This window comes from Linepithema humile, chromosome 8, assembly GCF_040581485.1.
Source record: "Linepithema humile isolate Giens D197 chromosome 8, Lhum_UNIL_v1.0, whole genome shotgun sequence".
Taxonomy (NCBI): Eukaryota; Metazoa; Arthropoda; class Insecta; order Hymenoptera; family Formicidae; genus Linepithema; species Linepithema humile.
In genome coordinates this window covers 4,903,450-4,918,692 of record NC_090135.1, presented here as the reverse complement: position 1 = coordinate 4,918,692, position 15,243 = coordinate 4,903,450, and the positions used below count along the sequence as shown (strand labels likewise).

Genomic DNA, 15,243 nt, shown 5'->3' with positions numbered 1-15,243 from the left:
AATCTGACATCAAATTCCACTACGCAGATCCTGTTCGATTTCTGCCGACAATCTGACATCAAATTCCACTACGCAGATCCTGCTCGATTTCTGCCGTCAATCTGACATCAAATTGCATTGTGCAGGTCCTGCTCAGTTTCTGCTGCCAATCTGCTGTCAGCTTATGTCGACAGGTTCTGCCGGCAGAACACGAGCTTAATGCGGACACAGATGGCACTGTATCTGCTGCCAAGTTCTGAGCGAATCTGCTCGCAAACTGCCGGCAGGCTGCTAACATTTTGCTGACTGGGTATACATATGCATATGCATATACATATGCATATATACATATGCATAACTTTAAATTGTTGTTTAAAATGTTAAATATTAATAACGGTAATGCAGATCTAATATTTATTAAATGATTTTCGATTATTTGAATATATGTTTAAAAGGTTCATTTTGTTTTTTTATTTATAAAAAAATATTCGCGTGTTAATCGATTTCTAATTTTCTAAATGTTCCTGAAACTCCGAACATATCGTTTGGATCTATCACAGAGTTTTTTCGGAGAGATTCGTCGGCTTTACGGTTTTCTTCTGTTAGAAACCAATTCCTTCGTTTAACCAGGTTCGTATTCCACATATCTGAAAATAATAATATCGTAAAAATTTAAATTTATAAAATTTAAAAACCATTTAACCATTTTTAGTATTTAAATACTCAGATAACACACAATATTGTATGAATATTCTATGTTGCGTCAAATATATTTTTATGAGAATATTCTAGAAGAAATCATTTATATATGTCTGTAGAATATCTTTGTTCATAAAGAATATTCTATAAACCTGCCCAGAATGTTAAAATCAGCAATAGAAACATATTGTTTACATATTCCATAAATGTTCACTAAATATTCAAATGTATTGAAGATGTACATATAGATGACGTTCAGAATGCATAGCAGAAAATAGATCAAGATTTAACTTCTGTCAATTTCATTTCCATTCCACTTCCGATCAGCACGTGCATTAATAGTTACGCAGTTAGTCTTGATTAGTCTGTACAATTCAAACCGCAATTATAATTAATACAAAGATTTAATTAATCCAAAGGTAAGTTTAGATTTTAAGAGTTTTTTTAGTAAAAATGGTTGCTTAAAATAATAGATTCTTTAACCTAACCCTAACATAACCTTGAAAGTATTTTCTTATAACAAATAATTTTTCGTTTTAGAAAACCAAACAAAACTTCTGGCTTTTCGAGTTTATCTTCGAAAATTTTTTCGAAAATAATATCCCAGACAGCACACATGTCTAAAATCGGGACATAAGACATCTTAAAGACATCATTAAGACGTCTTTTAGATACCGTGTCTAAAAGGCGTCTTAATGACGTCTTTAAGACGTCTTATGTCTCGATTTTGGACATGCGTGCTGTCTGGGATAAAACGTAGTAAAGCGACTTTTTATAGAAACATTAAAAGAGGAATCACAGCATGCTTAGAATTATATATTTTATTGTAAGAATGTGTACAATTTTACAGATATAATTATTTTGTTAAAAATATCAATTTTTATTTTTAAAACATATTATTGGAATAAAAAATTAAAACAATAAAAACTTTTGTTTAACATTTAATATTGGTAAAGTTGATTAAACCTTTTTTTTATATCAATGTATTTGCATAAATATTTAGAATAAAAATAATTTAGTAGAATATTCAGTGAATGTTCTTTACATAGAATTAAACATCTCTCTCTTCTCTGAATATTCCTGGAATATAATAAAGAATATTTTTTTAACCTATCTGGAATATTAAAATTGGTCTCATTTGAACGTTCTATGAAGATTTAAAGAACATCTTTTGGTACATAAAAAGAATATTCTAATATTTTCAACAAATATTTATAGAATGTTTATAGAATGTGTTTGTTATTTGGGTAATTAAATAATAGAAATAGACATTTTTAAGCAAAGCCAAATTAAAAGATTAGTTGCGTGAAATAAGTATCTGTTGTTGTTTAAATAATAATAATTAAGATAACAGTTATTTTCCGTCAAACATATGAAAATGTTATTTATTTTCTATTGTTTTGTGATTTAGTTGTTACATTGATAAATATATACAGGGCGTTTCATAATGTCCGTTCCAACGCTTGTGCGCGGATAGAGTGCGGTAAACTGAATAAAAAAGTCTTTTACCGTTTTGCAATTTTCGCAATAATAATTGAGATATTAATTAAAAAGGATTGACGAATAATCACGCGTTGCGCGCGGCTAAACCATGAGCTGTACACTCTAGGTGTGACAGCAACGTGGATCGTACGACAACGAAAAATAACACTTATTATTCCTGCTCTCGCCATGTGTGCGCTCCGCGTTGGCATGGACATTATGAAACACCCTGTATGTATTCAGATAGTCAAATGTTAGCAATGGTGTAAATTGATAGCAAATTTGATCATTTTGCACATTTTGCTTATTGTGATATTTAAAATTGATGACATTTTACCTGCTAATGTATCCAGTGACGGTTGCTCACCGCCATAATCCATTGGCAAAATAGATTTTGGTATTTCTTCATATAATGATTCTATTCCTGATGCATAAACGTGTATCTGAAGTGATAGCGCCAATTAAAATTGTTGAATTGTTTTAACAAAAGCCAAACAGAAATTATTTAACAAATTATATTTTTACAATTTTAATTTATACGTACTCTGTTGAAAAGTTTTGTTCTCATTACTGCTTTTGTCATTTTCATAAGTATATCAATAAATGGTGGTGCATTGAATATGTAAATCGCTTTTATTCTTCCACAGTATGCTTCCTGGAGAGTTTAAATGATATAAATCAATTTCTTATAAAATATTATATTGCAAAAAAACAATTACGTACCAAACAAGTATCCATTACTTTCAATAGAGTTGGTGTATACTTAAATATATGTTGGATAATTAAACCAGCGGAATCCCAAATTATAATATTGTTAGAAACTATATCTTCTTCCATACGAGCTTCCATTGTCATCACAATATATCTATTAATATTAACAAGTAATATGCATTTTTTGTTTAAAAAAAATTAAGGAATATTTAAAAGATTGCGGAACAAATGAGGTAAGTGATTAGTTGTAAATGGATTGAGTGGATAGCGCCTTTTGAAAAAAAAATGGAAATTATTCTTGGCAGTCACATAGGTATTAAGTAACAATTTATATTGTTGCTTATTAAATATGTTAATCAATATCTTTAGCTTATTTTTAGAATGTGCAATTTACTCATTTTTTTTCCATAATTACGGATAATTACTAAGTCTAAGCCTAATAATTTAATCTCATGACTACTACTAGAATATATTTGCTTGTATAGTTGAATATTTTTTCTATAGTATGTTTACTATACACTTTGAATATTACATACATACTTTGCTATTATCCAAGGAATGTACAAAGAAGCGTCATTATTTGTTATCCGGCTAAAATATATTCTACTTTGATCTGGCGTCAATTTTGGTAAAGGTACCCATTGGCTGAAGTATAAATAAAAATATATGTGCTCGCATAAATACATAACTACACATATGTAAATACATAAATAGATTTTAAATCGTTATACATAGCATTTCTTCTCGTTATTGTTTATTACTTAATACTATAAAATCGTAATTAGTTTTTTAACAATACTATTTGTACATTTAAAATATTGTTTAAAGCAATATATAGAAATTTAATATTTTACGTTGCATTCGAGTACTTACAAGAATTTATGAAAATGATTTATATCATCGCTAAGTGGATCGAAAGTGCCGTAAATTTCTGGAACCAGATTGTGAAGGGTGTAAATTGTATCCAAATTTTTCTTGGCTTTCTCGAAATCAAACTTTGCAGCATAAATAATATATTTTAATCGTTGGTCGCTTATATCTGCAAAGCACAAAAAATGTTCATTATTACGGTATGTTAAATATTAATATAAAAAAAAGAATACTAAAAACGAAAATTATTAATAAATACAATAAAATATCGTCTATTGTATCTGCATATACATATCTATAATAACAGTTTAGCAAAATCATTTAACGCCTTGCCTTACAATAACAATCCCCATAGCAAAAAAAGTCACAATGATATTACAATAGACTCACAATAGAGTCACAAGGTCACAAAAATATTGTGATATCACTGTGACATTATTAGAAAGTTATAGTGATATTATTAGTTACAGTCGTGGTGATACTATCATAATATGACATAAAATGTTGTAGAAATGTTATAACATTCCAAAAACAGTATTCAGTCATTGGCTGCGTTTAGCAGAAAAAGCAGCTTTACAACTTGTTGGAAATATTCTAAAAGGAAATTCAAATAGCGCGGGCTACAGCCCAACGGAGCGCCGCAGCTAGGATGTCGAGACGGCCCTGATCCATGGAGGGGGAATCGATGCACGCATAGCAGCATGCATGCTTTATTATTGTGCGGCTAGTCCCATCCGTTACGACGGTGGCGTGAAACTAACGTCTTTTATATAAGAGGAATAGCGAATAAATAGTATTGATACGATACGATTCAGTTTGTTTCGAGAAAGCGGGTTTGACTCCCTCACCTCCTTATATATATTTCTAACAAACTGTTGCAAGATTTTCGGTTGAACGCCATCTATCACTTTAGGCTTTTCTAACATGTTTACTCAGCGGTCGCCATTTTTTCTAGCATAGTAAAAGCAGAGAGAAACCTGAGAGAGACCACGCTGCCGTTTTTCGTACGACGCTTTTACTAGAGCACTAAAGATGTAGGTATTCTGAGTGAGTCCCAGTTGCGCACAGAATAAATCGGACACAGCAAGTGTGTCCGTTTTCTATTGTGTCCGATTAGCATTGTGTCTGATTTTCAATGTGTCCGATTGTCACTGTGCCCGATTACCATTGTATCCAATTGTCACTGTGTCCGATTCCAACCATAGTGTGTCCGTTTCTTATTATGTCCGATTGTTATGTGTCCGATTACCATTATCGTGTGTCCATTTGTTACTGTGTCCGATTGGCACTGTGTCCGATAGCAATCATCGTGTGTCCATTTGTTAATATGTCCGATTTTCAATGTGTCCGATTGTTACTGTGTTCGTTTCCTATTGTATCCGATTGTTATGTGTCCGACTGCAACCATCTTGTGTTCGTTTTCTATTGTGTCCGATTGACACTGTGTCCGATTCATTCAACTTTCTGTGTCCGATTTATTCTGTGCGCAACTAGGACTTTCCCGGTATTCTCACGTCTGCGCCATTTTTGGCCCATTCCTTACTTACTTCTTAGCTCAGCGGTAAATGGACGAGAGGGCAAGGAGTGGGGGAATAGGCCAAAAATTGCGCAGACGTGAGAATACTCATGTTTATAGTGCCTTAGTAAAAGCGTCGTACGAAAAACGGCAGCGTGGCCCCTCTCAGGTTTCTCTCTGGTAAAAGCAGAGTAAAAGTATGCTGATTAAGCGTAATATGTTGGAAATTGTCAGTTTATTCAAAAAGTGAAAAGTTTCAAAGTAGCTGATACTTTTTATACGTTTGTATCTTAAAGAAAAAATTCTTAGTATGCTTGGACAAATTGCGTGTTTTCTATTTTTTACAGAATGTTAAGTAAAATACGTGATCTCTACTAGGATTTGCTATAAAACAAATATATTACTCATCATTCTATAATTTTATTATGAAGTAAAGATAACATATATTTTTTCCTCTAACTTTAATTATTTTACTGCAATATATTTTCATATAAACATGCAAATATAATAATATTTTAAGAGGATGCTGGAGTTACCGGCCGGACATTATATTTTTTCGAATAAGAATATCTTTTTATTGGTTGCATAGAATTGTAAATCCTTTTGCAGGATTAAAGAGTACAGAAAGACGGAATTCGGACTGCTCGACTTCATTCGGAAAAAAAGAATTAATAACAAAATTTGTTTCTATTCATTAATTTCTATTCTGCTCTTAGGATAACATATTGTATAGGGCTATCTATTTTCGTTTTTTATAAAAGTTTAACAGTTTTAAGACGCTGAATAAGAGCAGCCCGAATTGTGGACTGCAGAATGGAATGTTATGGAACCATTAAAATTGGGCTGAAAAGTCTAATGTAAAAAATATTCTTGTCCGACTATTTTTACATACGTGTGCGTCCAATATCGGTATAACAGACGAAAAAACAGCAATAAATTAGTTTCGCTTACCGCTATGTAATGACGCACTATGCGCTATCTATCCGTATTTAATTTATTTTTATTTTATTTTTCATATCACAATGATGTCATAGTGACATTATATCTGTGATAAAGCGGACATTCGTATGTCACCATTTATTATGATTTTATTATGACATTTGAGCGTCACAGAGAAATATCATTATGGTATCACTGTGATTTGTTTTGCTATGGGGTGAGTGACACTCGTGTTATAAATTACCAAACCTGGAAAACACAAGTGTGAGGGTGCCGTCACATACAGCCCGTAATCCGTAATCCGCACCGAAAGTCCATAAAAGTTACTAGGTATTTCGTCCGTAACGTTACGTTAAGGCACTAGATATGTAGGTATTCTTATCCGCCATTTTGGTTCCTACTAGATAGAGAATTATAGCGTATATAGTATAGCTTAGTATAATATGGCGTACATGTGTAACATATTATACTAAGCTATACTATATACGCTATAATTCTCCATCTAGTAGGAACCAAAATGGCGGATAAGAATACCTACATATCTAGTGCCTTAGTTACGTGTGTTTTTATCTCCTTGTGTCCCATGGAGCCGTAATTTCATGAAATTTCCGTAAAAGTTACTACAAGTTACTAATTATTACTAGTAATGCTTTTTTTAATTTTATTTATTTAACTAAATTTGACGATTTAATTAAAACTTTTGTTAAAATTATAATATATTCTGTAGTTTTCTTATGAATAAAATACAAATAAATAATTATAATTTGTTAAATAAAAAATAGTACTACCGTTACGACTGTATTTACGGCTCCATGGGACACAAGGAGATAAAAACACACGTAACGTTACGGACGAAATACCTAGTAACTTTTGCGGACTTCCGGTGCGGATTACGGATTACGGGTTGTATGTGACGGCACCCTGACTCGTACGGATCACGGGCCAAACAAAAAAAAAACGCGAATCTGACTCGTGGAATTAAACGCATCATTAGCATATTAACATATTTTTGTTTGTTCCGGTGCGTTAGTAATTTTGTGCCTAACTATGATATGCGTGTGTCACAAATTAAATCGTAAAGCAAAGGGTTAAGTTCATATCAATAATTAAATATAGAAGCTACGAAATTCATATTTTTAATACGTGTTTTACAAGTGTCTTGTGTAACAGGTTTTGAAATAATTACAGTTAGCACATTAAAAATAATTTAATTTGCAACATCTGTTAATTTGTAAATTTGCAAAATCTGTAAATTTAATGTAATTATGTATAAATTGATATCAATAAAAAATATATCTAATTTTAAAATACGAACCTTGAGGAAGGTGAGTTTGCTGCTTTAACCATAACTGAAACTTGTAAAACAACTCTTCTAACAGCTTTTCGTTTCCACCATTGTCTTCCAATACTGTTTGCAGCGTAGGCTTTTCAAAGCTATACATCTTTGTTACTGTTCTTCTTCGCCAAATTATTTCAGATATATACAAACTGAAATTATTACATATTTTGAGCTATATTTTACTAAAAATATATTAATTAAAATAGTTATATTTAATATGCAATATACTTTTACAGTACTTTAGTACCTATACTTTATGAGAATATACAATCTTTGAAAGTATTGATAGGAATTGATAGATTTTAGTTCATTTTTTCTATTTTCAATTCTAATATAGCTTCTACACAAATTCTTAATGCCAAATTGTTATTTTTAAAATGACAACCCAGACAGCACACATGTCTAAAATCGGGACATAAGACATCTTAAAGACATCATTAAGACGTCTTTTAGATACCATGTCTAAAAGGCGTCTTAATAACGTCTTATGTCTCGATTTTGGACATGCGTGCTGTCTGGGAAGTAATTGTAATTTTCAGTACATCAATCTTAAAAAGAAAGATTTATCAGAAATCCTTAAGATTTAAATAATGCACGGATTAAATTATATTCAAAATTATTTATTGTTATTTTTATTAAGCAAATTTTTATAATTATTACACATGCAAAACAAAATTAAAAACAGAAATTACAAATTTGAAATAAATACAAAAAATTTAAAAATTATTTTTCTTATTGTTTCATCTATGTTAGTATAATTCTTACGTTAAAAGATGATACTTGCTTTTTGGCTGAAATGCAAAGATTGCAAGTTTATAAAATCTTGGATAGAAGTTCTTTTGGTTAAGTTGTTTAGAAGACACTAATAACTGTTAATTATAACTAATAACTGTTGCGAGAAACTGGGAATTTACAGAGAAACAAACAGAGATTAAACGTTCAGATATCTCTTCAGAAAGTATACTAAAATCCTTCATATCGCGCCTTTCTATATATACTCATCCCCACTCAATAGCAAATTAGAAAATAATAGGTAAGCCTTGAATTAGTTACAGGCATTTTATGAGATACAATTAAATATGTATATATGTATTTATAGCTGTTATGAATGCCTTAAGCGCCTTTACGCTGGAATTCACTTGCAGCTCAGCGCAAAGTTGTAAAAAATAGAAGAAAAAAGAAAGATCATACTTTTCTGGCCGTTACGCAATTAAACGGAATTTTAGAAGTAGATAGCATTGAGTCAGATAGGGGTGAATCATCGCAGACCAATCAATAAGTTTTTGCACTTGAACATTTTTAAAATTATTGCGCACTGGAGCGTATATTGCGTATATTGCGTAATTGCCTAGTAACGCCTCTGTATATATCTTATAAATAGTTTGATACATTTTAATTCGTTTCTATTGCATACGCAAAATATATTTGTCTCGTATTTCATTAAAATTGCAAATAATTTTAAAACTTTATATACGAAATAAATTTTTTGAGATAAAATTTACTGTATTACTCTATTAGAAGTTAAAAAATTTTCTTTAAAAAAATGAATACAATACACTTTTATTTAAAAAGTGGAATTGAATCTAAACAAGATTCAAGAAAAAATAGGAAATCTGCATAAAATCTTTTAGTGAATGTTTATTTCTATAATTTTTTATGTAAATATTGATTTCGAATAGATGTAATTACAACGCAAAACTTCTAGACACAAATCAAATAATGTATTTTTAATACCTAATTAATTGTTACAAATAATTTTTTGTTATTTTTATTATTCAAAGAACCTTGCGCGATATCTAATATTGAAAAAATTATTACGAGGTACCTGACAATTATTACAAGCATATACACAAAAAAATCATCAAGGCGAGAGAGCGAGAGCAAGTATAGTGACTGTAGCTCATATGTCTACTAATTAATTATACGCTTTCAGAAAAGCTCAGCATGAGCAATATCTTATCTATAACAGTAAATATAGAACATTATCGATAAATGCACACGTCTAATGTAACTATAATGTAAATGACTCTGGATTGCAAAATTTCAAAAGAGTGCGGTCAAGTTCCGCCCCTTTCTCATTGAAAGGAAGATATTAAATATAGGTCGATTTTGGCCCATGGTGTGGAACCAAAACTACTTTCTTATAGATTTCTTATAGGTTTCTTATAGATTTCATACCGTAGAATCACGTGGTAAAGTTTGTTTTCCTCTAGACAGCGGGGAAAGTACGGAAAAATTGAAAAAAGACCATGAAAAATGCGATTTCCCGTGTTGAAACCCTTATACGACATGCAAAAGAGACCGATCCGATACATGCGTCGGAAGACACCTTTACACTCGAAAAACTACCCCCAAAATCACTTAAATGATTCTCGCCAAGCTAAGGGTTTCTTCCGACGCATGTATCGGATCGTACTTTTTTGCATGTTGTGTGAGGGCCTCAGAACTTCCTCTATGCAAAAGGAGAAAAGCGACAAATCATTTTTAGCTTGGCGAGAATCGTTTAAGTGATTTTGGGGGTGGTTTTTCGGGTATAAGGGTGTCTCCCGACGCATGTATCGGATCAGTCTCTTTTGTACTTTGTTTGTTAGTCTCGAAACTTCCTCCCTGCAAAAGGGCAAGAGCAACAAATCATTTTTTAAAAATCGCTCCAGGAATGTTCCAAACTCAACCAGCTCAGGAAATTGCATTTTTCATGGTCTTTTTTCAATTTTTCCGTACTTTCCCCGCTGTCTAGAGGAAAACAAACTTTATCACGTGATTCTACGGTATGAAATCTATAAGAAACCATTTGTAGTTTTGGTTCCACACCATGGGCCAAAATCGATCTATGTATATTTAACATCCTCCTTTCGTACTTTAAATATTCCAATATGTAATGTAGAATTGAAGTTATATTAGGATAAATAGAATAAGAATCTGAAATCTCGGTATTATTCTTTCAGTTGTTTGAGAAAAAACGGCCGAAAAGGTTGCAATCTCAATAGATGGCCAATAGCCATTGCCCATACTAAGCGTGAACTGTGACCTTTGCGCGTTATCAATTCGGCTGGCAAACTCAATTCACATTCAACTATACTTTTAATGTTTTTATCTGATTGAACAATTCTGTGTGTGAACGTAAGTGTGCCAGTTGATTAAATAACGCACAAAGTTCAAGGTATATACTAGTTTATAAATTGTTTACGACGGATCTAGGATAAAAATAACTTGCGACCTTGTTTCATTAATTTACATACTTGTTGTGTACGCATTGATTTTATGTAATCTACAGCCTTGGTCAAGACTATTAGACAATCTCATTTTTCTTATTCGTATTCTTTATTTCTTGGAAATGATTTAATTGTTAATTTTTATTTTACTGGAATGTTTAAAGAATATTTTTAATAATAGACGACTTACCTAATGGGTAATAAAACATCTGCTTTAGTCTAATTGTAAAATTTAAATTTTTTGAGTTATACTGCTAGTCTGCTATAAGTCGTTGCTACTGCCGCAACTACACTAGTGTTGATTTTTCGTGTCTTTAGGTCTGTTTTTTATAGCTGAACTGGCTGCACTAGTTCAGAGTTTATCTTTCTCCTTCCAATGTGGAGGGAAAAAGATAAACTCTGAACTAGTACAGCCAGTTCAGCTATAAAGAACAGACCTTTTATTTGTAAAGTGAAAAGTGTTAACTTCTAAAAAATGCCAAAAAAGTAAACTTTCTGAGCATCAATGTAAATTAATCTAAAGAGACAAGGGAAGAACCAGAAGGAAATTGCGAAAACTGCTCACGTTGTGCCAAACGACTATCAAACATTTTGAAGAGACTAGTTCGCATTTGAATAAAAAGCGCTCAGGCAGAAAAAGAGTAACCACGAAACGCGAAGATTGAAAGTTAATTCGTGAATCTTTAAAAGACCGAAAAAAAACTTCTTCTGAGCTAGTTGCTGCCTTCACAGAAGAAGGCCTTCACAGAAGACACTGGAATCCGAATCATGAGAAGGAGACTTGTAGGAAGAGGTTTCAAAGGTTACAAGACCAGGAAGAAACCTTGGCTCTCGGGAAAAACAAAGTCTTGCTTAGAATGGGTTCATCAACACCAAAATTCATTCAGGAATTCACATCAGAAACTCACATCAGGAGGATTGGGCAAATATAGTTTGGTTTAATAAATTTAACTTTAAGATTCGTATAATTTGACGTTTATTTTACTAAAAACAAAAATAAAAAATAAAAAAAAATACTATTACTAGCGTCAATTGATTTACTTATAATTAGACATAAACTTTTTTTTTTTTAAATAATGAATATTAATGTGTTTTTCAGATCTTTGGCACTCCTGGTGTAACATATGTACGATGAAGGGTTGGTGAAAAATACCACCCAGAGTATGTGATGCATACGTGAAACACGGAGGAGGCAGCATAATGATCTGGAGCTGCGTGGGTGCCCCAGTAGTGTGGGTGAAATGTTCATTTGCGAGGATTGAATGAACAGCGCGTGATACATTAACGTTCTAAAAGATGCGCTACAGCCGTCATATCGCAAGATTTTTGGTGATTCTGATTTGCGGAATAAAAAATTTCAGTAGGACAATGCGCCATGTCACAAATCAAAAACTGTATAAGAATGAAAAAAAAGAAACTTATATAACTGCAATTGATTTTATTATTCAGTAACATTCTTTAACAAATTGTATAATTTCATATGTATAGTTACGTATAATGTATATAATATGGAGAAGGTAATCATAAAGAATTAATATACTATATGTATTGAATAATAATTGAAGTGTAATAAAAATCTGACTCTTAATTAAGTTCGTCTAATTAGAATATATTCTTCACGCTTTTCACTGCGCATAAAAAGTTTCGGGCGAGTTGGCAGTACCCTCCAGATCAGAAGTGCATGCGTTCTTCTTTTTTAATTCTTTGTTTCTTTTTTTTTCAGGTGTAAACGGTCGCGAGTTTTCTTGATAAAAATGCGCCGCAATCATCGACATTGATGAACGATGAATTCACGTCACAGAAGTTACTTTTCATTTCTTACACGGTAGATATTGGCCTTATTATCATATTAAAAATCTATAGTATCGCGATTTTTTAACGCGAGGAATGTTTACGCTACTGCTCGTGCCTCCGGCAGAAAACTCTCCCAATACTTGATAAGTTGATTCTGGTGTGTCAGCATCGATTCCAGATACTCAATTAACTGCTTCTTAAAATCTTGCACTCTTACTAATTCGAAACGCTCGATCTCTTTTATCATCTTCGAGATATTGTCGAACTCCTCTTGACCTCTGTCAACTTTTGCTTCCCATTCTATGACCTCGGTAGCTGCTTGACTCGTCTTATCCGTTCGGCCGGATTGCTCGAGTCGCACCTTTTGTTCGCGTTTCTTGTTTAACATCTCTGAGCGTGTTGCCAATTTTGAAAAACTTTGACTCTCTTCGACTTCCACAACTTTTATTTGAAACATTTCTTCGTTACATCAATATTTATCAAAATAATATTAAAAAAAGCGATAATTTTTTAGTTTTTTCAAGTAGTTTTGACTTTGAAAATGACCTTGTCGGCATGGTCATATTCGTAATCAGCGCGCAAAAATACAATAAAAAGTGTAATTTGGAGCAAATCGGAGGTGTGGGCTTTTCGGAACTTTATCCTTATTTTTAAATACAAAAATAAAATTTTTTACTTGATTTTTTATAAAATTTATTTGGAAATAAGAAAATGTTATAATCTAAAATTAAATTAAATTTTATTTGTTTGATATATGATGCATAATAAATTCAATTCCAATTGATAAAACTGATGTGAAAAATTTATAAAACAATTAATATGTAGTAACATCTATTTGCGTACAATATAAAAAGCTACATATAAACTTAACTTGTAGTAAAATATAATAAAATTAAGATACGTCTAAATATCTTACAACATATTATTATTTATAATTAGTTATACAGAATGACTAAATATTAACTTGTACTAACTTATAAGATACATATATTAATGTAAAGATATATTAATATACAGATCAATAAAATCAATTAATATCAAGCAGAAATTATAATGCATTTATATAAAATATTGTTCTCCCCGTTTGCTCGGATAAATCAAGAATAAAGAAAGTTGAAATGCTGACAAAACGCAGCCCATAAAATTTGGTATTTGTATAAATTGGTCACTGAGTAAACATCCATATGCAAACCACTGACAAGAGACTATCATAGAGGCCATTATGATTGGAAACGGTAAACTTTCTGTACTTTTTACTCTTATTACATGTGCCTGTAACAAATTGAAGGCCATTATAAAACTTTTAATATTTATATTTCAAATGAGTAAAAAATATACCATTTTTTTCAACAAATAAGCGCAAATAATAATATTTTATATTCTTGTACTTACAAGTGAAATCAATGGTGATGCAAAGAATAATACAGTCAGGCTGCAGCTAAGAAATCCTACATGTTTTGCAGCTAGAACTTTGTCCTCTTGATAAATACTGTAGAAATATACAATCGAAACAAAGCAAAATGCCAATATAAACTGCTTAATGGTAGTCGACTTTTTTACACTGTATAAGATATAAACTAGTACATAACACTGTTGTAATAATGTTCCAAAAACATTTACAGCCACAATAAACAAATCTCCAATGAGTGCTCCATATTTTAACCACAAGCTACAACTGCAATAATAAAAATATAATTCTGAAGTCATTATAACTATCAAAAAATATATCAAATTGTTTTTTCTTATATTATAATACGTACGACATAAAACACGTTACAAAGGCCAGGCTAGAGCTATCTCCAGTTGTACCATTTCTAATATATTTTTTACATACCAGTCTACAAAAGAAATTCTTTGACTTTAATTAATCTGTTTAATTCAACAATTTAAAACTATTATTATGATAATTTCTTATAATATCAAATAATTATTGATGTTGATATGTATTTAACAATGCATACAGTTTGTGCTAAAATGTACAATTTTAATGTAGACTGTATCAAGTACGAAAGAAAATATATAATTATGTAGTTAAAAAGATATGTAAGCAATTAGTTTTTTAATTGAAAGAAGTATTAGATTAAAGAATAAAATATATAACAATATGGTTGAATATATTCTCATGTAAAGAAGCGTGAGTCATTGTTAATTGCTTAAGCAAATAAGGGAATAATTTCAAATTTAATGGTTGAAAAATAGATATCAAAGGTTATGTATATCATCTTACTTACATGCCAGCTAAAAACTGTAATATTGTACAAATCGACGCGGATAATGCAAGAGCATCCTTAATCTCCATCGATGTCATGATTTAAGACGCGCATTTCTTTCACATCAGTTATCATTTAATGCTTCTTCGAATTTATTTTTCGCTCTATCAAATTCAACAGTTGCGTACGATCACAAATATCAAGGTGTTCAAATCAAGTTATTTTCTTCTGATGAGTTTTTAAATTCTCTAAAAATGTTTGATATATGAGATGCCGATGTCCAATAGGAAAATATGTTTTCTAGAAATTTTGTCGACCGTCACATTTATCTCTAGCAAATAAATTTTATTATTGGATACTAGATGCGATGTCAAATAGTGGACGCGATGTGATCTTGCACAAGGTTTTGATGACGCCATATGCATGCGTTGGCAACCAATCGGTATAGTCAACGCATAACCGAGATAGTATTTTCTTCGTTTCAGAGATGAC

The 15,243-nt window shown here is 31.3% G+C and overlaps 2 protein-coding genes and 1 long non-coding RNA gene across 5 annotated transcripts; 1 reads left to right on the top strand and 2 right to left on the bottom strand.

Moving 5' to 3' along the window:
- Positions 1–379: 379 nt before the first annotated feature.
- Positions 380–11,054, bottom strand: LOC105668166 (alpha-tocopherol transfer protein-like). Of its 3 annotated transcripts, none has more exons than XM_012360402.2 (8): positions 10,938–11,054; positions 7,512–7,684; positions 3,745–3,910; positions 3,412–3,516; positions 2,884–3,025; positions 2,705–2,815; positions 2,498–2,603; positions 380–626 (listed from the first exon to the last, which is right to left on the bottom strand). In XM_012360402.2, the coding sequence occupies exons 2-8, from the start codon at positions 7,636–7,638 to the stop codon at positions 475–477; spliced, it is 909 nt and encodes a 302-aa protein (XP_012215825.2). In that variant the 5' UTR covers positions 7,639–7,684; positions 10,938–11,054; the 3' UTR covers positions 380–474. The 3 variants fall into 3 exon arrangements, with proteins under 3 accessions (XP_012215825.2, XP_012215824.2, XP_012215823.2); XM_012360401.2 differs by lacking the exon at positions 10,938–11,054 and adding an exon at positions 8,301–8,523; XM_012360400.2 differs by lacking the exon at positions 10,938–11,054 and adding an exon at positions 8,320–8,523.
- Positions 11,055–11,536: 482 nt separating this feature from the next.
- On the top strand, positions 11,537–12,339 carry LOC137001592 (uncharacterized). The gene is made up of 2 exons (XR_010891569.1): positions 11,537–11,678; positions 11,847–12,339. It is a non-coding gene; the product is annotated as an uncharacterized lncRNA (long non-coding RNA).
- Positions 12,340–13,321: 982 nt separating this feature from the next.
- slv (saliva) lies at positions 13,322–15,162 on the bottom strand. The gene is made up of 4 exons (XM_012360397.2): positions 14,773–15,162; positions 14,302–14,379; positions 13,934–14,216; positions 13,322–13,813 (listed from the first exon to the last, which is right to left on the bottom strand). Exons 1-4 carry the CDS (start codon positions 14,847–14,849, stop codon positions 13,601–13,603), a joined length of 651 nt encoding a protein of 216 aa, XP_012215820.1. The 5' UTR covers positions 14,850–15,162; the 3' UTR covers positions 13,322–13,600.
- Positions 15,163–15,243: the final 81 nt, after the last annotated feature.

What these genes read in the sequence shown, in the direction of transcription:
- LOC105668166 (XM_012360402.2), bottom strand. Translation starts at nt 7,638, where the DNA reads ATGTATAGCTTTGAAAAGCCTACGCTGCAAACAGTATTGGAAGACAAT. An exon ending in GCAAACTCACCTTCCTCAAG is followed by an intron (nt 3,911 to 7,511) that starts GTTCGTATTTTA and finishes TGTGCTTTGCAG; the next exon opens with ATATAAGCGACCAACGATTA. An exon ending in AATCATTTTCATAAATTCTT is followed by an intron (nt 3,517 to 3,744) that starts GTAAGTACTCGA and finishes TTTATACTTCAG; the next exon opens with CCAATGGGTACCTTTACCAA.
- slv (XM_012360397.2), bottom strand. Translation starts at nt 14,849, where the DNA reads ATGACATCGATGGAGATTAAGGATGCTCTTGCATTATCCGCGTCGATT. An exon ending in TTACAGTTTTTAGCTGGCAT is followed by an intron (nt 14,380 to 14,772) that starts GTAAGTAAGATG and finishes TTTCTTTTGTAG; the next exon opens with ACTGGTATGTAAAAAATATA. An exon ending in CATCACCATTGATTTCACTT is followed by an intron (nt 13,814 to 13,933) that starts GTAAGTACAAGA and finishes AATTTGTTACAG; the next exon opens with GCACATGTAATAAGAGTAAA.